Raw genomic sequence first — 23,695 nt, forward strand, 5'->3', positions numbered from 1 at the left:
AAAGATGTTAATGTATGAGAAGTTGTAAGCTTGTACTTGCTGGAGTTTAGAATTGAGTGTGGATCTCATTGAAACTTGCACAAAAAATTGGAAGGCTAAGAGAGAGTGGGTATGCAGAAGACGTTTCCAATAGTGGGGGAGTCTTGGACCAGCAGGTACAGACTCAGAATTGAGGGAATCCCTTTAGAACAGAGATGAGGAGGAATCTCTTTCGCCAGAGAGTGGTAAATCTCTGGAATTCTTTGCCAGAGGTGGCTGTGAAGGCCAAGTCATTGAGTATATTTAAAGTGGAGGTTAATAGGTTCTTGATTAGTCGGGGAGTCACAGGTTATGGACAGTATGAAGGAGAATGGAGTTGAGCACGAGGGGAGTACTAGCTCTTTAGGTGTTTAAAGGGATATAAACCACAATACTAGATAAGCTGGGGGTTAAAAATTGGTTAATTGCTTCACTGAAAAATGCAGAATACAGTATCAGTTATAGGGAACGTGCAGGACAGGGAGACAACAAGGTACAAGGTCATGATGAGGTAGACTGCAAGGTCAAGAGTCACATCTTCTTGTACTAGGGATCTTTCAATAGTCTTACAACAAGCAGGAGAGAATCTGACCTTGAACCTGCTGGCACTTGTTTTTTTGGCTTTAGTGTTGGACTAGGCTGTTTAATTGTTATTTCCTTTGCAGCCTAATTAATTACCTGCTTGTATTTTATACAACTACTTATACACATGTTAACTGTTTAGTATGTTTTCTAGTGGTCACAGAATGAGTATGCAGTTGTTCAATGTGTCCTCCTAGTTGTAACAGTTCTTTGCAAGATCTGAAAAGTTCTTTTGGTATTGTGTTATTTAAATAGGGGCTATGTAATTGGTTATGTCCCATCTACACATTTGAAAGGAATGTTTCTTATCTATGGAGTATAAGGAGGGTTAACCACTTGGTCCACCATCTTTAATCGCCCAGTCCTTAGCTACTAAACTTTTGCAGCTCTACATTTCCAACTTCTTGTTCTCATTACACTTAATAAAATGATTAAGTTCAACATGTTTTATGCCTCTTTCCTGAGTTCCAAAAGAACTTGGATCAGAAATGTCGGAATCCAACAGACGATTACAAAGAAATAGTGAACTGCAAGTGAGAAATTCACTCATGGTTCTGGAGCTGAAGGTGTGTTCACTTCCCAAGAATATGGGATTCCAGTTCAGGGGTCCCAACGTGGGCTCTACTGCCCCCTCGGTTAATGGTATGGCTCCATAGCATTTAAGGAGTTCCCTCTTGAGTTAGATTATCTAAACATTTGCTCTGTAATTACACACAAACTGAAAGCCATAGAATTTACAGCTTTATTTAATTTGGTATACTGAGGTATAAAAGCAGTTTTGCACATTTTATCAGGAGCAGTGGTTTTCTTAAATACCCATAGGGTTATACATTGAGTTACAGCCGTAAAAAAATCTTTATTGCTTAAATTCATGATTATATAATCTTTATAAACTTGTGCAACATAATTTGAAACTTCACATGAACATTTTTGGAGGTGTAAAATGAGGCAGTTCTCAAACAGTTAATGTCCTAACAGCCCGAGAATACAAGGTAGTGTTCTTCAATTAGCTGACAAGAGATGACGAGAGAGACAGCACCTTCGAAATTGGTAGGGAATTAAACTGCAACAAGTTTTGCAATAAAATCATCAGACCATTACATCCACAATGGATGCCAGCTTCCTTGTGAAGGTCCAGAGGTACTCAGATCTTACCAATTAACCTCTCCCACCATCAGAAAGTTCTTAGCACATGACTGAGATATGAGATAAACAGGTTTAATGGGGTCAAGACTCTTGGACAGCTGGCTGTGTGGCACCAAGAAGGAGAAACCAAGGTCTTCAAGCAGTGGCTCAGAGATAAGACGTCAAAGTAGACAGTGACAGTCAACGTCAGACAATCACAAACTTCATGTACCATCACCCATCTGGCTGGGTGCAGACCTGAAACCCATTTAAAAAATGGGCAGTATAAAGTTTCTAAAGCACCTACCTTCATTAAACTGAACAAATTTAGAAGTTCCCATGTTTAGGATGGCAAAGAACTTTGCACCATCTGCACAGTGCGAGCTCAAACACTGCAACACATAGCAATGGGTGCAACACACCAAAAGCAGCCTTCAGATCTAAACATTACCACTGGGAGAAGACTGCACACTTCTTAAACACTTTGTATACAAAGAAAAGTCCTCATCCCAGATTTAGCTACTACAAGGTACCAAAATTGACAACGTAGAAAAGTTCAATGTCAGTTCATTATTTTTCTTCAGAAGTCATGGTATTCAAGCAATGAGAAAGCAAAGATCTCTGTGCAGGCGAGGTAGTCAGAACACCACCCCAATACTTTAGGTTCTATAGAAAACACAGGAGTTTGTTTTTCTTTTAAAAAAAAAGGACTCCTGTACCAGTCTAATTACAAAAGGCAGAAACGTCAAGGCTAAAGTGCGGACTTCACTATATTGCTCCATGATGGAGGGTAAGAGATGTTTTACAATAGCCATTTTTTGGTATATCCAAGTACGAATCTGAAGATGTATCTTGTACACACTCAGACCAGAGGCACACAGGAGGGTGGTGAGAACCCACCCTTAGCCAATGAACAGCAAGGAGAAATATTCTCACCACAATGCAAAGTTCAAAGATAAAAGGAAACATACCCACCCCAATCCAAGAACTCCTCCCAAATCCCTTTTGGAACCCATGGAGTTAAATACAGAAGTTACCACCCAGGCTGCAACAGTTGAAAAATGAGCCCTAAAGTGCTTCTATAAACGGTGGAGAACTGTGGACTTTTCCAGTGGATGTCAGCTGACCGGATTCTGCAAACTGCACTTGACAATTGTTCTGCAAGATTGTAGACAATGCTCTTTATGTACAGGTAGAGTTCCCCATCAATCCACAAAAATACTAGGCCACGTCTCTTTCTGGACCTGCACGGTAACACAACTCAACCAGCTGCGGCTCGCGAGCATCTCTCCAAAGATCTCCCATTTGTCATTTTCTTCATTGTATTGTTCAATGGTGTCGTGGTACCTGCAAATGAGAACAGTTAACAGGGTGAAAGGAGAGCTCATCGGGCTGTGGTAATACTTTGTACAAATAAACCTCAATTAATTTATAAATGCAAAAGATTCTGCTGATGCTGAAAACCCACAGTAACACACACACAAAATGCTGGAGGAATTCAGCAAGTCAGACAGCATCCATGGAGAAAAATAAATGGTTTCAGGCAGAGATCATTCATCAGGATTGAAGATCAAGACAGTTTATTCCCCTCCACAGATGCTGCCTGACCTGCTGAGTTCATCCGATGTTTTGTGTGTTGCTCTCAATTAAATTTTACCTTACCACAAACCTGAAGCTGAACATCTTTGGGCCGTGAGAGGAAGCACAAACAGTCACGGGGCGGGGGAAAGGTACAAACTCCTTACCAACAGCAGGAGGAACTGAGCCCGGGTTACTGGTGTTGTAAAGCATTACATTAACCTCTACACTACCATGTCACTTGGGTTGTTTTCTCTAGAACAGGGGTTCTCAACCTGGAACCCCCAAACCCCTCGGTTAATGGTAGGGGATCCATGGCATAAAATTGGTTGGGAAGCCCTGGTCTCGAGTGTTAGAGGCTGAGAAACAATCTCAATCAGAATCAGGTTTATCGTCACAGGCACATGTTGTGAAATTTGCTGTTTGTGGTAACAATGCAAGACAAAAAAAATTACTACAAGTTACAATAAAAGTTAATAAATTGTGCAAAAGAGGAATAGTGAGGCAGTGTTCAGTGACCGTTTTCAAAAATCTGATGACAGAGAGGAAGAAGCTGTTCCTAAAATGTTGAGTGTGTGCCTTCAGACTCCTGTACCTCCTCCCTGATGGTAACAATGAGAAGAGGGCATGTTCTGGGTGGTGAGGATATTTGAGGTATCACCTTCTGAAGATGTCCTCAGAGAAAACCCAATAGAGGTTTATAAAAGTAGGAGAGGCGTAGACAGGGTTGTTTTCCTAGACAGCAAATTTCAAATACCACAGGGCAAAGCTGAGAGGAGAAACTTCAAAGGTGATTTACAAGGTAAGGAGCACCTTGCACCTCTTTTGGTAGAAAGATATTTATAATGGAGATACTTCTCTACCAAAGGAGGTGCAAGGTGCTCCTTCGCTCCGCTAGCCTGCAGGTCACCCTTGGGCAGGGTGTAGCACTTGCTTATGTGAATCCATGGGAGCAGGTGGTGGATGGTCATATGAGCAGTTGCTGCAGATCACAAGTCCTGGTTATACGAACAGTGATGCCAGGCAAACAATCTCTGAAGAGTATTGATAGTGGCTGGGGTCACCCGTCTTGCCCAGAAAAAGGCAATGGCAAAGCACTTCTGTAGAAAAATTTGCCAAGGACAGTCATGGATAAAGACCATGATTGCCGATGTCATACGACACAGCACATAATGATGATGTATATAAACAGCATTGGTACCTGGATGGGGTTGCCAGGGCTGGAAGCAAATGTAAGAGACATTGAGACAGATGTGTTTGGACTCTGGTCAAATGGGCTTAGCTTAAATAGGCATCCTTGTTGGCAGAGGCATTGTGGGTTGAAGGCTCCTTTCTGTACTGGAGTGTTCTATCCTCTATGGATAGTGACACCCACCCCCGTGTTTTTCTGGGAGGTACAATATTCTGTAATCATCCTTGGCTTTGAACCCAGCTGACAGAAGCAGGACGTACAATGAGCCACGGTAGCACAGCAGTTAGCACTTCGACGTGTTCTGGAGTTCGGAGTTCCATTCCAGTGTCATCTGTAAGGAGTTTGTATGTTCTCCCATGAACGCTAGGGTTTTCCCCGAGAGCACCAGTTTCTTCCTGCAGTCCAAAGACTTACTGGTTAATAGGTTAATTGGTCATTATAAATTGTCCTGTGGTTAGGCTTGGGTTAATCAGACGGATTGCTCTGCGTCGTGGGTTGACCATGGATGTTGAATCCTAGCTGTCCAGGTACACAAACCAGGCCAGTACGCTGTTGCCTGTGTAGCAGACTCCCCCTCTCCACGCACCTGATGAACCCAAAGGAACGGCAGAGACCGATACAGTCTGACACCAGTGGTGTCACAGGAGTTGCCAGTCAGCATTAAACTCAACTCAGGACTGTCTTAGGGACTCCAGTTACGGATTCCTCCCTCGGGGTTTACTCCCGAAGCCTTCCCCATGAGTGGGTATAGCCACAAGGAGTGGAGGCTTGAGATCAGAGTTTTCCTTCTCCAAGATGAGCTGCCAACCACGGCTGACGAACCCCATCTGCCTGAAGTGACTGGCTTGTAGGCGCCTTTGGCCCTTCTCCTGTCAGTAGAGAGAAACAGTTCTGCTGGGCTTAGCAGCTAAGTCACACGTGAAGGCCAGAAGCTGGATTTGGTTGTCAGAGGTTATTTGAGATGCAGACCATTGGGAGTATTTAATAGGTAGTGGGAGCTTTTCACCACTACAGTCCCCAGCTATTAAAACCTTAAGGAATCTATCTATATGTATCTGGCTATTAACTGTATCTACGGTTTAGCAGCAGTTATTGTAACACAGAGGTCTATCAGTGATGTGTGAACCCATGAATGGAAGAAATGAGCAGACTGTAGTGGCAGAGACTTCAATACATTCAGTAACTGTTGAGCAGACTGTAGTGATCGTCGAGAACTTCTGTACCATCTGCCAGAGCTGGAACTTCCCGGTGGTCAATTCCCATTCCCGTGGTCTCCTCATGCCACGATGAGACTACCTTCAAACAGGGTGGAGAAGTACCACCTTATATTCTGTCTGAAGGCATGAATATCAATTCCTCCTCAGGTGAACATTCCCAATCCGCACTCTGACCTTTCACTTCTTCTCACCCTGCTACATCCCCCGGGTCCCCTCCTCTGTTCCCCTCACTCCCCTCTCCTATCAGATTCCTCCTTCCCCAGCCCTTTACTTTTCCTACCTGCCTGACTTCACCTGTCACCTTCCCGCTGCCCACCTTTTTATTCTGGCATCTTCCCCCTTCTTTCTCGGTCCTGAAGAAAGGTCTCAGCACGAAACATTGACTGTCTATTCATTTCCATTGATGCTGCTGAGTTCCTCCAGAATTTTGTGTTGTTACATAGCATGGAGTAGATGTTGTCAGGAACAGAACTTTATCACCTGGATTCTGTCTGTATGCATTGTTTAAGTCAGTCCCAAAGCCTCCAAGATTGATTTTTAAGGAAGGTTATGGGATGGAGACAGGAAATGACAGATCAGACACCACGTTATATAATTCACATCACTTTGACTCATGAGTGGGCCCGTTCTTTACGCGGTGACACATACCGATCCCAGCCCTCTTCTCCTCCCATCACGTAGATCTTGTCGCCAATCACAGCCACACCTGGCCGATACCGCCTCTCGTTCATTGGGGCGCACATCTTCCACATGTTGGTCTTGGGGTCGTACTGCTCCACCTTGTCAGTGTTCTCTGTCGAAGCGTGCCAGCCGCCTGCGGAAGACGCACACCAGGTGAAAGATCCCTCACAAATCAGCACCCCCTTCCCAAAACGCTCATTTCCCCATTAGTGGTAGCAGAGGGCAGAGTCTCCTTTCATTATCTACTTGCTTAGGGTTACCACACAGAACAGGCTCTTCCAGCCCTTCGAGCCGCACTGCCCAGCATCCCACAAGTTAACCCTAGTATAATCACGGGACAATTTCAAATGACCAGTACATCTTTGGAGTGTGGGAGGAAACCAGAGCACCAAGAGAAAACCCACAAATTCAACAGGGAGGACATACAGACCTTTTACAGGTGACATTGGAGTTGGGCTCTGAACCCAGATGCCCCGCTCTGTAACAGCATCACACTAACCCCCAAGGAGTGATTTGGCCCCTGATCTCAATGGAAAGAACTATTACTACTCTAGGGTTAAACCTAACAGATACCATCCTCCAAAAGAAGGATTCCAAAATCAAGGTTATTGCACAGTGGATACCTCACAGATTCAATGCTGGCCAGCGCTGATGGTGTGATGTTCTCTGTGACTTCGACAGCTACTTCTCCCCTGCCATCAAAGGGTTAATGTATGAGATGTGTTTGATGGCTGTGGGCCTATCCTTGGAGTTTACAAGAATGAGAGAGGGATCTCATTGAAACCCATCAAATATTGAAAGGCCTAGGTAGAGTGGACATGGAGAGGATGTTTCCTGCAGTGGGCAAGTCCTGAAGCAGAGGACGCAGCCTCACAATAGAGGGACGTCCATTTGGAACGGAGATGAGGAGGAATTTCCTCAGCCAGAGGGAGGTGAGTCTGTGGAATTCTTTGCCATGGACGGCTGTGAAGAGCAAGCCACTAGGTATATTTAAAGTGGAGGCTGAAGGTCCTTGATTAGTCAGGATGTCACAGGTTACAGGGAGAAGGCAGGAGAATGGGATTGGGAAGGATAATAAATCGGCCATGGTGGAGTGGTGCAGCAGACTCGATGGGCCGAGTGGCCTGGCTCTGCTCCTGTGTCTATGGTATGGATGAGTTGGGCTGCAGGCTGAAGCCTCGCTTCCTTGCTATACGAGACCATGCCATAGACACAGGGGCAGAATTAGGCCATTCATCCCCTCCAGTCTGTGCCGCCATTCCATCGTGGCTGATTTATTAACCCTCTCAACCCCACTCTCCTGCCTTCTCCCCATAGCCTTACTGAACAAGTACAGGCACATTGCCAGTGTAATGGGAGAAATGCAGGTACCATTTCACCCACTCAAACTGCGGGCACCCCACCTCTCCCCCTGCAGGGTCAGAACTGCCAGTGTTTCATTCACCTGCTCAAACCGTGTACAGTACCAGGATTCGCATCTAATCTAGCCCCATTTCTCTGCATTGGTCCATCTCTCTCCAAATCTCTCCTATCCACGTACCCGTCCAAATGCCAAATGTCTTTAAAGAACTTGAATTGGACCTGCTTCTACAAGAGGACATAACATAATTTTAAGATGATTGGACGAAGGTATGGGGGGGGGGGGGGGGAGAAGTAGAGGAAGGCTTTCCATACAGGGTGGTGGGAGCATGGAATAAGGCATTTGAGGTGTACATGGATGGGAGGGGATCAGCGGGACGCAGGTTCAGTGCGGGTAATCCGGGGGCCATGGGCAATCGGAGGATGCTGTGGTCAGTTGGGCTGCAGGACCCATTTCTGCGCTGTTTCATGACGACTCCTTCCAGCACGGCAGCGTAGCGGTCCACGCAACGCCAGCACAGCGCCAGCTGCAAGATTAGAGTTCCAGTCCCATACGGAGCTTGTCTGCCTCCAAGAGGACCCCGGCCTTGTCGTAGGGTTTGGAGGTTTATGTCCCTCAATAACCCAGAGAGCCATGTTGGCTGAGGTCAGGGCTTTATGGTTTGGCCCTTGGTAGTGTTACCCATGCCAAACAGGTCAAAGGGTCGAGGTTTGGGGGTTCAGCTCAGGGCTAGTAACCCTGACTGTGATGGAAACAGCAATGAAGAATCCTTCTACATCAGAGTGCAGTGGCATTCCTGAGTTTCCACCCGGGACTTGCCTGACCAACAATGGTGAAAACTGACAAGAAGCTACTGACACGATGAAGGAAGCCCTGAACACCGCCCGAGGGAAGAGGTTTGTATGTCTCCCCGTGAGTGCATGGATTTCCTCCGGCTGCCCCAGTTCCCTCCCACATTCCAATAGCTTATACATCCGGGTCAGTGAGCTGTGGGCACGCTGTGTTGGTACCAAAAGCATGGTGACACTTGTCCTCAGCGTATCCTCACTGATTTCCACACTTGCTCTGTATGTTTCAATGTACATGTGACAAATAAAGCTAATCTTATCATTCCTTACCAATGACATAGATCTTCCCCTTGAGAACACAGGCAGCAGAACCAGAGCGAGGAATCTGCATTGGAGCCACCTCAGTCCAGGTGTTGGTCTTTGGGTTGTAAACCTGAACCAAATTCATTCCATCTCCGTCTTCCAGCACCGCTCCTCCTGCACAGTCAGAACCCGTCAGTGTTCCATTCACCCAAACCACGGGCACCCACCTCTCCATCCTCCCGCACAGTCAGAACCCGTCAGTGTTCCATTCACCCAAACCACGGGTACCCACCTCTCCGTCCTCCCGCACAGTCAGAACCCGTCAGTGTTCCATTCACCCAAACCACAGGCACCCACCTCTCCGTCCTCCCGCACAGTCAGAACCCGTCAGTGTTCCATTCACCCAAACCACGGGCACCCACCTCTCCGTCCTCCCGCACAGTCAGAACCCGTCAGTGTTCCATTCACCCAAACCACGGGCACCCACCTCTCCATCCTCCCGCACAGTCAGAACCCGTCAGTGTTCCATTCACCCAAACCACGGGCACCCACTATTTCCCCTACAGTCAGAACTTGCCACTGTTCCAGTTAGAGAGACCATCTCTCTCCCTCTCCCACAAATCCAGGAGTTCAAACACACCTTTGTGCTTTTAACTCCAGGATATAGACCCAGACAAGGATGTGTGGGCTGTCTGAAGTTGCAGATGTCACGGGCAAACGGGAACAGCTTGGAAAGGAATCAGCTGCTCTGCGAGTGAAAATCGTTGTTTTGCTGGTCTCCAGTGCACAACATTCTGTTACAACAATGCATGAACTCATAATCCTTCCTAACCAGAATTAAATCACCTGGGCAACTCACTCGCTTCCAGTCCCCGCTGGACATTCCGTTCTCACCTGCAGTGCCAGGTGGCTGTTTGCACGTGACATCAGCCGCACCCTGGTGCCCCACTTCGACAGACAGGCTAAAGCAAGCGAGGGAGGCCAGAGGGTCTCATACCCGGTGAGATAGGGACGGGCCTGTCCTAGCACATGATCCAGCTCTGGGGGCCAGATCCAGCGCTGCGGTAGGAACACTTCGTGGAGAGCGAAGGGCACGAGGCACAGAGGTCAGTCATCCAGCGTAACCAAGGAGGACCCCAGTTGTCACGACTACTCGCACCACTGGACTTCCGAGGTTGACAAAATGGAACTGCCCCAGGGCAATGGCTTTTCCACCTTCAAAACTGCACAGTTCACATTTCAGAGGAATAGAGCAACCTAACCTTCAGTCACTAAACTTCCTGACCAGCAGATCGTAATTTGCAAAGACATGCACAATTATCCTCAACACGGGTGCTCCACAAGGCTGCGTCCTTGGTCCCTGGACACAACACCGTACAGCCAAATCCTGCTCCAATTCCAGCCACAAGCTTACAGGTGACACCACTATGGTGGTCTGGATCTCGAATTACAATGAGTCACTGCAGGATTGTTTCTTCAGGTTGTTATAGCCCGGGGGGGGGGGGTAATGGGAACAAGCTCCCACGACCTATTAAATGCTCCCAACGGCATGCACCTCAGAAAGCCTCTGACAACCAAATCCAGCTCCTGGCCTTCACATGTGCCTTGGCTACCAAGCCCGGCAGAACTGTTTCTACTGACAGGAGAAGGGGCAAAGGTGGGTTACTGGCGCCGTAAGTCAGTCACTTTGGGCCAATATGGGTCGTCAGCTGTGTTTGGCAGCTCATCTACTAGAAGGAAATCTCTGATCTCAAACCTCTGCTGCCTTGCGGCTATACCCACTCATGGGGAAGGCTTCAGGAGTAAACTCTTAAGGGAAGAATCCAGAGATGCAGTCCCCATGGCAGTCCTACATTGAGTTCAACGCTGACTGGCAATTCCTGTGACACTGCCTGTATCAGTGTCCGCTGTTCCTTTGGATTCATCAGCGGCGTGGAGAGGGGAGCCTGCTACATGGAGAAACAGCTTGCTCCCCACATGTCCTGACCTACCCATGACAGCCTGGATGCACCATCCACGGTCGACCCTGACCAGCAGAGGGCCTCTCGAGATAGAGACTTAGCAACATGGTGTCAGGATCACATCTTCCCCTCAGCGTCAGCAAAACACGGCCAAGACAGATCAACAGCACCGACTTCCTCAGGAGGTTAAAGAAATTCAGCATATCCCCGTTGACCCTCACCAAATTTTAATCCACCTACCACAGAAAGCACCCCATCCAGATGCATTACAGCTTGGCACGGCAACTGCTTTGCCCGGGACCTCGAGAAACTGCAGAGAGTTGTGGACAGAGCTCAGCACATCACAGAAACCACCCTCCCCTTCACGGACTCTGTCTACACTCCTCACTGCTTCAGTAAAGCAGCCAGTAGAATCAAAGACCCCACCCACCCCGGCCATTCTCTCTTCTCCCCCTCCCATCGGGCAGAGAATACACGCCTGAAAGCACGTCCCACCAGGCTCAAGCACAGCTTCCATCCCACAAACTCTTGGATGGACGTCTTGTCGATAAGGTGGACTCTTGACCCCTCAGCCTGCCTCATTTTGACCTTGCACCTGATTGTCTACCTGCACTTCCTCTGCAGCTTAATTCCACATTGCTACTGTTTTACTTGTTCTACCTCAGTGCACTGTGTAATGATCTCATTGGTGTGAGCACTGTGCAAGTTTTTCCACTGTATCTCAGTGCATCCGACAATACCAACACCCTGTCATGTATTGTGGCACACGGGATGCTCCTACACTCCCCTGAAGCAGTACCAGACTAGGATGGGTGGAGTCTTTCTCCCAGGGTGGAAAGGTCAAATTCCAGAGGGCAGAGGTTTAAGGTGAAAGGGGGAGGTTTGAGGAAGATGTGTGGGGTAAGTTTTATTTCAGAAGAGGTTTGGGTGCCTGGAACACACTGCCGAAGAGTTATAGAATCACACAACACAGGCCCTTCGGCCCACAATGTTGTGCCAACCTTTGAACCCATTCTTAGATCAGTCTAACCCTTCCCTCCTACATAGCCCTCCATTTTTCTAACATCCAAATGCCCAGGCGTCTATTACGTGTCCCTAACATACTGGCCTCTACCACCCCACCACCCCTGGCAGAGCATTCCACACACCCACCTCTCCCTTTCAAAAAAAAAATCTACTTCTGACATCCCACCTTTTCTTCCAAACACACTAAAGTTATGCCTGCTCCCATATTGGCCATTTCCACCCTGTGAAAAGTCTCTGGCTGTCCACTCAGTCTGTGCTTCTTATCTTGTACACCTCAATCAAGTCACCTCTCATCCTCCTCTCCAAAGAGAAAAGCCCCAACTCACTCAACCCATCCTCCTAAGACATGCTCTCTCATCCAGGCAGCATCTTGGTAAATCTCCTCCGCACCCTCTCTAAAGCTTCCACATTCTTCCTATGATGATGCAATCAGAACTGAACACAATACTGCAAGTGTGTTCTAACCAGGGTTTTACAGAGATACAATATTACCTCGCACCTCGTCAACTCAATCCCCTGACTGATGAAGACCAACAGACCACACACCTTGCAGCAGCCTTTCACAAGGCAGTGACCTCAAGCAGCAAGTCAGCTGGGACTCGAACACCATCCTTACCTGCTACGTACAAGAGACCTTTGAGTGCTACAACAGCAGGGCTGGTCACTGCAATCTTCATGGGGGCCAGGAAACGCCAGGAGTTGGTGCGTGGGTTGTAGCACTCGATGGAGTCCAGCCTGGAAGTTCCTTCCCATCCACCTACTGCAAACACGTAGCCATCCAGCATGGCCAGGCCTGAGAGAGGGAAGGTGCCAACATCAGCACTCGAGACACGAGGTTCTGCAGGTGCCAGAAATCCAGAGCAACAGCCCACACAAAGGGGCAGCAAGGTGGTGTAGTGTAGTGGTCAGCACAATCTTTACAGTACCAGTGACCCAGGTTCAATTCCCACCGCTGTCTGTAAGGAGTTTGTTTGTTCTCCCCGTGACCACACGGATGTCCCGGTTTCCTCCCACAGTCCAAACACGGACCTGTTGGTAGGTTAATTGGTCATTCTAAATGGTCTCGTGATTAGGCTGGGGTTAAATTGGGGGAGGAGGGGTTAAGTCGGGGGGAGGCGGGGTTAAGTTGGGGGGAGGCTGGGTTAAGTCGGGGGGAGGCTTAGGAAGGGGGAAGAAGGCAGATTACGATGGTGGGTTGAGGGGGAAGGAGAACAAGCCGGCAGGTCAGACCAGGTCGGGGTGGGGTGAAGTAAGAAGCTGCGAGGTGATTGGTGGAAGAGCTGAAGGAGGAGGAATCTGATTGGTGTGAGAAAGGAAAGGAGGGCGGCACCAGAGGGAGGTGATGGGCAGGTGTGGAGAAGAGGGGTGGGTCGGGGGTGAGGTGGGGGGAGAACCAGAATGGGGAAGGGAAAAAGAGAGAAGGGGGAGGAAGAGAAAATAATCAGGATAGCGTAATCGATGCTCATGCCATCTGATTGGAAGCTACCTGGAGAAAATATAGGACGTTTTTCCAACTTGAGTTTGGCCTCATCATGACAGTAGATGATTGGGAATGGAAAGTCAAATTGAAACAGGTGACCACCAGGAGATTCATGCTTTTGTGGCAGACAGAGCAAAGGTTCTCTATGAAGCAGTTCCCTGATTATGTTGCGTCTCACTTATGTAGAGGAGGCCAAACCAGGAGCAACAGATACAGCAGGTGACCCCAAAAGACTCAGGGGTGAGGCATTGTCTCACCTGGAAGGGCTGCTTGAGGCTGTGAATGGAGGTGAAGGAGGTGGTGACCAGGCAGGTATAGCACTTGCACTACTTGCAGGGATAAGTGTCAGGATGGAGATTAGTGCGGAGAGTTGAGTGGATAAGGGAACCACGGAGAGAGCAAACCCTACAGAAAGCAAGGATGGAGAAAGATCCGTACTCTTCAAAGCCCTCAATCCTCCGGAGAGTCTCCCTTCTCCCCCGTCCCATCGGACAGAATACCCACACGGACAGTCTCTCCTCTCCCCCGTCCCATCGGACAGAATACCCACACGGACAGTCTCTCCTCTCCCCCGTCCCATCGGACAGAATACCCACACGGACAGTCTCTCCTCCCCCCCGTCCCATCGGACAGAATACCCACACGGACAGTCTCTCCTCTCCCCCGTCCCATCGGACAGAATACCCACACGGACAGTCTCTCCTCTCCCCCGTCCCATCGGACAGAATACCCACACGGACAGTCTCTCCTCTCCCCCGTCCCATCGGACAGAATACCCACACGGACAGTCTCTCCTCTCCCCCGTCCCATCGGACAGAATACCCACACGGACAGTCTCTCCTCTCCCCCGTCCCATCGGCCAGAATACCCACACGGACAGTCTCTCCTCTCCCCCGTCCCATCGGACAGAATACCCACACGGACAGTCTCTCCTCCCCCGTCCTATTCGACAGAATACCCACACGGACAGTCTCTCCTCTCCCCTGTCCCATCGGACAGAATACCCACACGGACAGTCTCTCTCCTCTCCCCCCATCCCATCAGGCCACTGTGCCCATTACCTAGTTCAGAACGAGCCTCGTTCATTGGGAACATCTCATGCCACATGTTATAGCAAGGGTCATAACGCCACATGTCCTTGCTGGGAGACCCATCGGGATACTCCCCTCCGGCCACATACAGCGTGTTACCTGTGCAGAGTGAGAAAATGGCTACTGTTACTGTCCGAGTACCTGGTCACCTGCCTAAGGGAGAGATACAGAGACCACTTACAAGGATGTTGCCCAGACTTGGGGAACAGAGTTTAGAGAAAGGTTGAATAGGTTAGGACTTTAGACCCTGGAGAATAAGAGGTGATTTGAGAGAGGTATTCAAATTTATGAGGGGTCTAGATAGGGTAAATGGTGTTCTTCAGAGGTTGGGTGAGACCAGAGGTCATGGGATAAGGGTGAAAGGTGAAATGTTTAAGGGGAACCTGTTCACTCAGAGGGTGGTGAGAATGTGGAACGAGCTGCCAGCAGAAGTGGGGTTGATTCCAACTTCTACAAACTTTTCTGAAATGTTGAAGTTGGCCGAAGGCCAATTTTCACACTCTGGTGGGGGGGGGGGGGGGGGGAGTGGTTGGAGATGAGAGACTGATGGGAGAGGGTATGGACCCAGTTGGTCAAACAGATTCTTTAGCAGTACGTCGCGAAGTGGTTACTAAATGAAAAAGTGGTTCTTCAGCCTCAGCCTACCTGACGCAACCAGCCCGTGTTTACTGATGGCAAAGGGCAAACAAGACAGACACTTCCATTCACGGCCAATGGGATCGAAGGATTCCACACACCGCAGAACCACCTTGTCATCTTCCCCGCCAGCCACAACGATCACTTCGTTTATCCCTGCAAAGCACAGAACACCGGCTCCAATGAATGTTCATGCCGCCATAGCAGATGTGGACCTCCTCGGGGTCCCTTAACCATCTCAGCTAATACCTGGCCGGTGTACAGCCAATGGGTGCTACAGAAATGCAGTCACTGTTGCAACATTGGAAATGCAACAGCTAATTTAAAATTAGATCAGTTAAAGCTGCCAGCAGAATCAAAAACCCCACACACCCCAGACTTTCTCTCTTCTCCCATCTTCCATTGGGCAGAAAATACAAAAGCCTGAAAGCACGTAGCACCAGGCTCAAAGACAGCCTCTACTCCACTGTTATCAGACTATCAGTGACCTCCTGGTACAATAAAATGGATTCTTCACATCACAATCTACCTAGTTATGACCTTGAATCTTATTGTTTCCCCGCGCTGCCCTTTCTTTGTCGTTGTTACACTTTATTCTGCATTGTTATTGTTTTACCTTGTCCTACCTCAAGGCTCTGTGTAATGGTCTGATCTGTATGAGGAGTATGCAACAGAAGTTTTTCACTCTATCTCCATAGATGTGACAATAATTAACCAATGCCAAAAGACCAGCAGGCCATGAAGTCCTTTGCTTGTGTGAAGCGTAGTACGCACGATAAAAAGAAATATGACAATGACAATATTGTTGGGTATTGTGACATCATTACAGCTCAGGGCGGAGTTCAGAGTTCAAATCCACTGCCTCTGGAAGGAGTCTGTACGTTCTCCCTGTGACCACGTGGGTTTCCTCCAGGCGCCCCGGTTTCCTCCCACAGTCCAAAAACGTACCGATTAGTAGGTAATTGGTCATTGTAAATCATCGTGTGATTGGCTAGGATTAAATCAGGGCGTTTGCTGCTCAGTGTGACTTGAAGTGCAGAACAGATTGTAGTGTTGTCTCAGATAGTGCCTCTACTTCCCTAGAAGTTTGCGAAGATTTGGCATGTCATCTGAAACTTTGACAAACTACTACAGATATGTGGTGGAGAGTATACTGACTGGCTGCATCACAGCCTGCTATGGAAACACCAATGACCTTGACAGAAATTCCTACAAAAAGTAGTGGACACAGCCTAGACCATCATGGGTACAGCCCTCCTCAGCACTGAGCCCATCTACACAGAGAACCGTCGCAGGAAAGCAGCATCCATCATTAAGGACCCCCATCACCAGGACGTGCCCTCTTCTCATTGCTACCATCAGGGAGGAGGTTCAGGAGCCTGAAGGCACACACTCAGCGATTCAGTAACAGCTTCTTCCCCTCCACCACACGATTTCTGAATGGACATTGAACCCATGAGTACTACCTCACTATTTTTTTTTCCAATTTTTGGGTAGCAGAGGGAAGGAAAGCCTTGCATCTCCTTTGGTAGAGACGCATCTCCACCTCACCATCGGAATGTAGAGTATATTTTATGTATGACACTGTCCCGCTGCGGCAAATCAAATTCACAAGGTACTGTATGTCAGTGGTTCTGAAGGTCTCATTGCCCATCAAAACTGGGTTCAAGTGCAACAGCCTCTGACCAGATTACACAGTCTTAGGGAAAGGCGACATGGCAGCTTGCTTTGCACACATTTCAGAGGGTCTCGCCTGACATCCTACAGGCTGGAGAAGGAGCTATACAAATGCACATTCTAGGGATGGGCTGCGGGGGAGCGGTTTGGGGCACAGACACTCCAGCGTTCACCTGTTGACCTCCGCGGCCTGGTCCGAGGGCCGAAGATCTCGCCTCGTCGGTCTTGTAGCAACAGATAGTCCTTGGCCTCTGCGATCAGTCGCTGGCACGGGAGAGAGTCGTGGATAACGCTCTGTGGTTCGATGACATCGTGGATGTAGTACGGACTGATCAAGGGCAGGCGGACATGCTCCAGGATCTGAGGAGGAATTGCACTGTAAATTATGCACAATGCTAATTTATATTAATTTACACCTCATTACCATGTCATTACTGTGCTGCTGTTGCTAAAAGCCAATTTTCAGTGCCTTTATACCAGATACACGCAGGGCCTTCAAGACGATAAACTTGAACTTGAGGTTGTCTGTTCCTCCTCCCCCTTTGGACGCTCCTTCCCACACTACCACAGTCACAGCACCCTCCCCATCTGTCCATTACCAGCCACAAGACCATTAAACAATCAGGCCACTCAGCCCAAGTCTGCTCCAATATTCTGAGGCAGATTTACTATCCCTCTCAACCCCATGCTCCTGCCTTCTCTCCATAACCTTTGACACTCTGACTAACCAAGAACCTATCAACCTCTGCTTTAAATATACCCAATGATTTGGCCTCTCAGCCGTCTGTGGCAATGAATTCCAGAGATTCACCTCCCTCTGGCTAAAGAAATTCATCATCTCCATTCTAAGAGGAAACCCTTCTATTCTGAGGCTGTGCCCACCGGTCAGAGACAATCCCACTACAGGAAACATCCTCTCCCCACCACTGGCTAGGCCTTTTGATATTCTGTGGTCTCAGCCCAAAATGTTAATGGCTCATTTCTCTGCACAGACACTGCCTGGCCCCCTGAATTCCAGTACGTAGACAGGAAAGGCCTAGACCAGGTGCTCCCAACCTGGGGTCCGCAGACCACCAGGTTAATGGCAGGGATCCAGGGCATATATAAAAAAAAAAATAAATTGGGAACCCTTGGCTTAGTGGGACAAGCTGGGTCAGCCAGGACCTATAAGGCCAAAAGCCTCCAAATACAGCAGGAACACCCTCCCCCACTCACCTTCTCAAAGACCAGTTTCCTCGATTGGTCCCTCTCCAGCCAGAGGAGCACAGCGTCAAAGACCATCTCCTCCCGGGAGACGTTCAGGTCGTCGTTGGAGATGATCTGGGCCAGCTTCTCGGCAGAGAGAGCGAGAAACTCCTCCTGTGTGCGGATGGCGCAGAAGTGGTGAAGGATGTAGGCCAGGCTCTTGGCCTGCAGCTCATCGCAGGAGTGGGCCTCAGCGAAGCAGTGGATGCCCACACAGTTGGTCTCGTCCATCTGCCGCTCCAGGAACTGGCAGCAGGCCTCCCTCACCGGGCCGATGTCCAGGAGGTTAGCGGCAGCCAGAAGGCCCTGGACATTAGCCCCAGAGATGTGCAGCCGTCCAGAGTAGCAGTAGCCCAGCAGCAGACCGATCATCTGTGGCTCCAGCCCGTTGACCGCCACACGTTCCTGCCGCGACTCCTGAAACCCCACCGAGAACATGGCCCGGAAGTAGGAACTGGAGGAAGCCAACACGATGCGGTGACAGGGGAACTCCTGTCCCCCACAGCACAGTGTCACATCACAAAACGCCTGCTTCTGCCACAGGCTGTGTAGGCCCTCCAGCACTCTGCCCGAATGACCTGGCTCCTGGAAGTCGCAACCCTCGACCTCCGCGTGGTCCATCGAGTCCACTGCGGTCAAATCCATGTCGCCCGCTTCCCTAGAACCAGAGAGAGGAAAATCAGCTTATAACGTCCTCTGAGGCTTTAGAAGACATTGGGCAGACCACCCCTGGAGTACTGAGACCCGATTTGGGCCCCTTATCTGAAAAAAGGATATGCCGGCATTGGAGAGGGTCCAGAGGAGGTTCACAAGAATGATCTGAGGAATAAAGGGTTAATGTATGAGGAGTGTTTGATGTCTCAGGGACTGTACTCGCTGGAGTTTATTAGAATGATGGGGGGGAATCTCACTGAAACCTATTGAATATTGAAAGACCTCAATAGAGTGGATGTAGAGAGGATGTTATAGTGGGGAAGCCTAAGACCAGAGGGTACAGCCTCGGGATATCCTTTTAGAACAAGGTGAGGAGGAATTTCTTTAGCCAGAGGATGATGAATCTGTGGAATTCATTGCCACAGACGGCTGTGGAGGCCAAGTCATTAAGTATATTTAAAGTGAAGGTTGATAGATTCTTGCTTAGTCAGGATGTCAAAGGTTACGGGGAGAAGGCAGGGGAATGGGGTTGAGTGGAATAATAAAATCAGCCATGATGGATTGGCAGAGCAGTTTTGATGGGCTGAATGGCCTCATTATTTCCCTTTGTTTTAGCCACAGGGGCAGGATTAGGCAATTCATCCCTTTGACTCTCCCACTAGAGGAAACATCCCCTCCACTTTCACTATCTGGGCCTTTCGATATTGAATAGGTTTCAAAGTTCAGAGTAAGTGTATTATCAAAGTACATAAATGTCACCATATACAACCCTGAGATTAACTTTCTTGCTGCATATTCAATAAATCTATAATAGAATAATAACCATAACAGAATCAATGAAAGACTGCACCAACCTGGTGTTCAACCAGTCTGCAAAGGACAACAAACTCTGCAAATACAAAAATAATAATATGAAATAAATAAGCAATGAATATTGAGAATATGAGATGAAGTGAGTCCATGGGTTCAGTGATGGGACGTGAGGTTAAGTGAAGAACCTGATGTCTGAGGGGTAATAGCTGTTCCTGAACCTGGTGGTGTCCTCCTGTACCTCCTTCCTGATGGCAGCAGTGAGGACAGAGCACGTCCTGAGTGGTGGGGGTCCTTGATGATGGACGCTGCTTTCCTGTGACAGTGTTTCATGTAGGTGTGTTCAATGGGGGAGGGAGAGTTTTACCCATGATATACTGAGCCATATCCACTACTTTTTGAAGGATTTCCCATACAAGGGTATCGGTGTTTCCATAGCAGGCAGTGATGCAGCCAGTCAATAGACTTCTATAGAAATTTGTCACAGTTTTAGATGTCGAGCTGATTTTTTGCAATCTCCTAAGGAAGCATGGTTGCTGCCGTGCTTTCTTTGTAATTACATTTACATGCAGGTCCCAGGACAGGTCCTCCGAAATAACACCAAGGAATTCAAAGTTGCTGACCTTCTCCACCTCTGATCCCCAATAAGGACTAGCTCATGGGCCTCCAGTTTCCTACGCCTGAAGTCAGTAATCAGCTCCCTGGTCAAACCCCTCCCTCCCCCACCTCATATATTAATCCTTCCATTCCTGGGGATCATTCTTGTGAACCTCTTCTGGACTCTCTCCAATGCCAGTAAATCCTTTTAGACAAGGAGCCCACAGCTGCTCACAATACTCCAAGTGCGGTCTGACCAACACCTTACAAAGCTTCAGCATTACATCCTTGCTTCTATATCCTAGTCCCCTCCAAGTGGATGCTAACATCACATTTACCTTCCTCACCACTGACTGAACCCGCAAGTTAACCTTCAGGGAATCCTGCACAAGGATTTTGGCCCCTGGGCACCTCAGAATTCTGTATTTTTCCCGTTTATAAGTCTACCCCTTTATTACCCCTTTAACCAATTTCCCCCTGGGATCAATAAAGTATGACTATGACTATTCCTTCCCCCAAAGTGCCTGCCTGTACATTTCCTAACAAAGTATCCCATCGGCCACTTTGCCCATTCTCCCAATCTGTCCAAATCCTTCTGCAGACACCCTGCTTCCTGCATCATTTTAGAGACCCACAGAGACAGTGTTATTTGCAATACAAGAATTCTTTATTCCAGTGATGCCACTCAGTTTAAGATCTGACACCCAATACAACAGAAAGCAGGCAAGCCTAAGACAATGGCACTTTCACACAACATTAATGAGCCAAGGCAGATCGTGGGGGAAGAGAAACTAAGTCCAAATTTATTATTAAAATACATCTATGGGATCATATACAACCCCAAGCTCTCTTTTCTTGCGGGTATTCATAGTAAATAAAACCACAATCGAATCAACGAGAAAACGCACATGACAAGACAATGTGCAAAAGATAACAAACTGCAAAATCAGAAAAGAAAAAACTAAATCATAATAAACAAAAAAAGCAAAAATATGGAGAACGTGAGATGAAGGGGCCTTGCAAGCGAGTCCATAGGTTGTGGAATCAGTTGAGTGAAGTTATCCACGCTGATTCCAGAGCCTGATGGTTGAGGGGTGATAAATGTTCCTGAACCTGCCGGTGTGGGACCCGAGGCTCCTGTGCCTCCTGCCCGATGGCAGCGGTGGAAAGGTAAAGAAACTGGGGACTGGCGTTTGCACCGGGCGGTCAGGGGTGGAGGGCAACTGCTGCTCAGACACGCAGCGCTGAAAGACAGCGAGAGACGGGGAACGAGCAACCGGCGTTCGCCGACACAGCCAAGTAGCCACGACACTCTCACTGCCGGAGAGGAGATCGGTACAGATTCGCGATGACACCGGGGTCACTCCCCCGCGGAACCACACACCCCTTCCCAAGACAGAAGCTCCCTCCCCCCTACTACATTTACTTCAGCAGCTCTCGAGTGATACACGGAAACTTTGTCCTCCTGTTTACAGTAATAAACGCATGTTGCAACGTTGCCCATTTAAACAAAACAGCCATCCCGCAACCCATGCTTACACTGTGTCAGTCCCGGGTAGCCGGGGCAACTGTCAATCACCCAGTCCCTGGGACCGGGGGCAAGTGTCAATCACCCACGCCCCAGGACCCGGAACAACTGTCAATCACCCAGGCACCCCCACACCGCACCTACCTGCACTTCCCCACAACAAAAACTCCGTCCGGAAGCGGAAACCACAGTCCAGTCTTTTATTTCCGCCAATTTGGCGCCACCCAATGCAGCACCTAGGGGAGGGGGCTTTGCAAAAGTTAAAGCTGACTTGGTGGTCGATTCAGGCCTTGGGTCTCTTCTCCAGCCTTGCAAGTGATCCAGTTAGCCCCGCGCACTGTGCTCTTACGCCAGAGTTGGCAAAGTTTCCTCCTTAAAACGTGTATCCAATCATCTCTCAAAGTTATGTTTGAATCTGCCCGCAGTGTCCTTTAAGGCAATGCGTTTATATTCCATTAACTGTACAGAAAAGGGGGTGTCCATTTAAAATTACTAAAACGTACACATTTATTTAATCTGTACGCGAGATTAATATTGGGCGCTCCTAACTCAGGGCTTCGAACCGGAACGTCGGCAATTCCTTCCAAAGGCGCTGTTTGTCCGGAGTTCCTCCAGCAGATTGTTGGTTAATTAACATAAAGCATATGGTTATGTGCATAATGTATATTAATGCAAGGACAAAATTAATATTTCTCTCTCTCAGTTCGGATAAAGGGTTTAAACGTTAACTGGTTCCAGAGACGCTGCCCAACCGATCTTAAAACAGTTACAGTTTTTAATATTATTACTGCAAGGTATCTATGGAATGGATTTGCAAAAATTATTTTTTAAATGACAGAAAGACGATTCTGATTAGCACTATCCTCTAAATCAACAACATCCTGAACTATAGAGCCTGCATTAGTTCATATCCAGAAACACACGAGATTCTGCAGGTGTTGGAAATCCAGAGCAATACACACAAAATGCTGGAGGAACTCAGCAAGGCAGACAGCATCCATGGAAGGGAATAAGTTGAAGTTTCTGGCTGAGACCCTTCATGAGTCATGATGAAGCATCTTGGCCCAAAACATACGAGCATATGGTACAGAGTAGGAGCAGAATTAGGCCATTTGGCCCATCGAGTCTGCTCCATCCACCATGTCATCATGGGTGATCCATCTCCCACTCAGACCCAATCTCCTGCCTTCTCCCCATACCTCTTCATGCCCTGACCAATCAAGTATCCTGAACGTTTGTCTTAAATGATTTGGCCTCCATTTGGCAACAAATTCCACAGTGTCACTGCTTTCTGGCTAAAGAAATTGCTCCTCACATCCATTCTAAATGGACATCCTATTCTGAGGCTGTGTTCTCTGGTCTTGGACTCTCCCACCATAGGAAACATCCTCTCCACATCCACTCTATCATGGCCTTCCAATATTCAATAGATTTCAATGAGTTCCCCCTCTTATTCTTCTGAATTCTCGCGAGTACAAGCCCAGAGCTATCAAACGTCTCTCCTGTGACAAGCCATTCAATCCTGGAATAATTTTCATGAACCTCCTTTGAACTCTCTCCAGTTTCAGCACATCCTTTTTAAGATAAGGGGCCCAAACCTGCTCATGTTACTCCAAGTCAGACCTCACCAGTGCTTTATAAAGGCACTCTTAGGTAAGCAAGTGGATGATAGAAAGAAGGAGGGGTACATAGGAGGGAAGGGTTAGATCTTGGTCTAGGTTGAGAGGTGGACACAACATCATGGGCTGAATGGCCTGTACTATTCTACGTTCTGTTCTTCCTTGTCTGCCCTTTAGAGGCAGGGATGACACAACAGTCCTGAGGAAAACAATGATATAGATGGAGCTTGGAGCTTGACAGAGCGAGTGGGTGGTTTCATGCCTCATTGCCCTTTCCACTGTTTACACACAGTTTCCATCTGCTGCTGTCAATGTGTTTCCCAATGCTCACAGACATCCCACCCTGCAAAAACTCATTTCAGGGAGGTAGCACCATCAGTTTACGGGAGACTTCCGGAACTTACGGGAGAGGTGGGATGTCTGCAATAGAGTAGCTCCTTAGCAGCCAGCCACCTAGTTTAAATAAGTTAGCTATGCTAATGAACGAATGACACCTGTTAAACTCACCTCAACATGTCTTTTACGTC

At 48.3% G+C, this 23,695-nt stretch overlaps 1 protein-coding gene across 2 annotated transcripts; it reads right to left on the minus strand.

The window, feature by feature from the left end:
* Positions 1 to 1,361: 1,361 nt before the first annotated feature.
* On the minus strand, positions 1,362 to 21,873 carry LOC140203494 (kelch-like protein 24). Of its 2 annotated transcripts, XM_072269572.1 has the most exons (9): positions 21,694 to 21,873; positions 17,931 to 18,618; positions 16,889 to 17,075; positions 15,048 to 15,194; positions 14,373 to 14,501; positions 12,448 to 12,624; positions 8,872 to 9,018; positions 6,361 to 6,526; positions 1,362 to 3,072 (listed from the first exon to the last, which is right to left on the minus strand). In XM_072269572.1, exons 2-9 carry the CDS (start codon positions 18,603 to 18,605, stop codon positions 2,931 to 2,933), a joined length of 1,770 nt encoding a protein of 589 aa, XP_072125673.1. In that variant the 5' UTR covers positions 18,606 to 18,618; positions 21,694 to 21,873; the 3' UTR covers positions 1,362 to 2,930. The 2 variants fall into 2 exon arrangements, with proteins under 2 accessions (XP_072125673.1, XP_072125674.1); XM_072269573.1 differs by lacking the exon at positions 14,373 to 14,501.
* Positions 21,874 to 23,695: the final 1,822 nt, after the last annotated feature.

This window comes from Mobula birostris, chromosome 9, assembly GCF_030028105.1.
Source record: "Mobula birostris isolate sMobBir1 chromosome 9, sMobBir1.hap1, whole genome shotgun sequence".
NCBI classification, from domain to species: Eukaryota; Metazoa; Chordata; class Chondrichthyes; order Myliobatiformes; family Myliobatidae; genus Mobula; species Mobula birostris.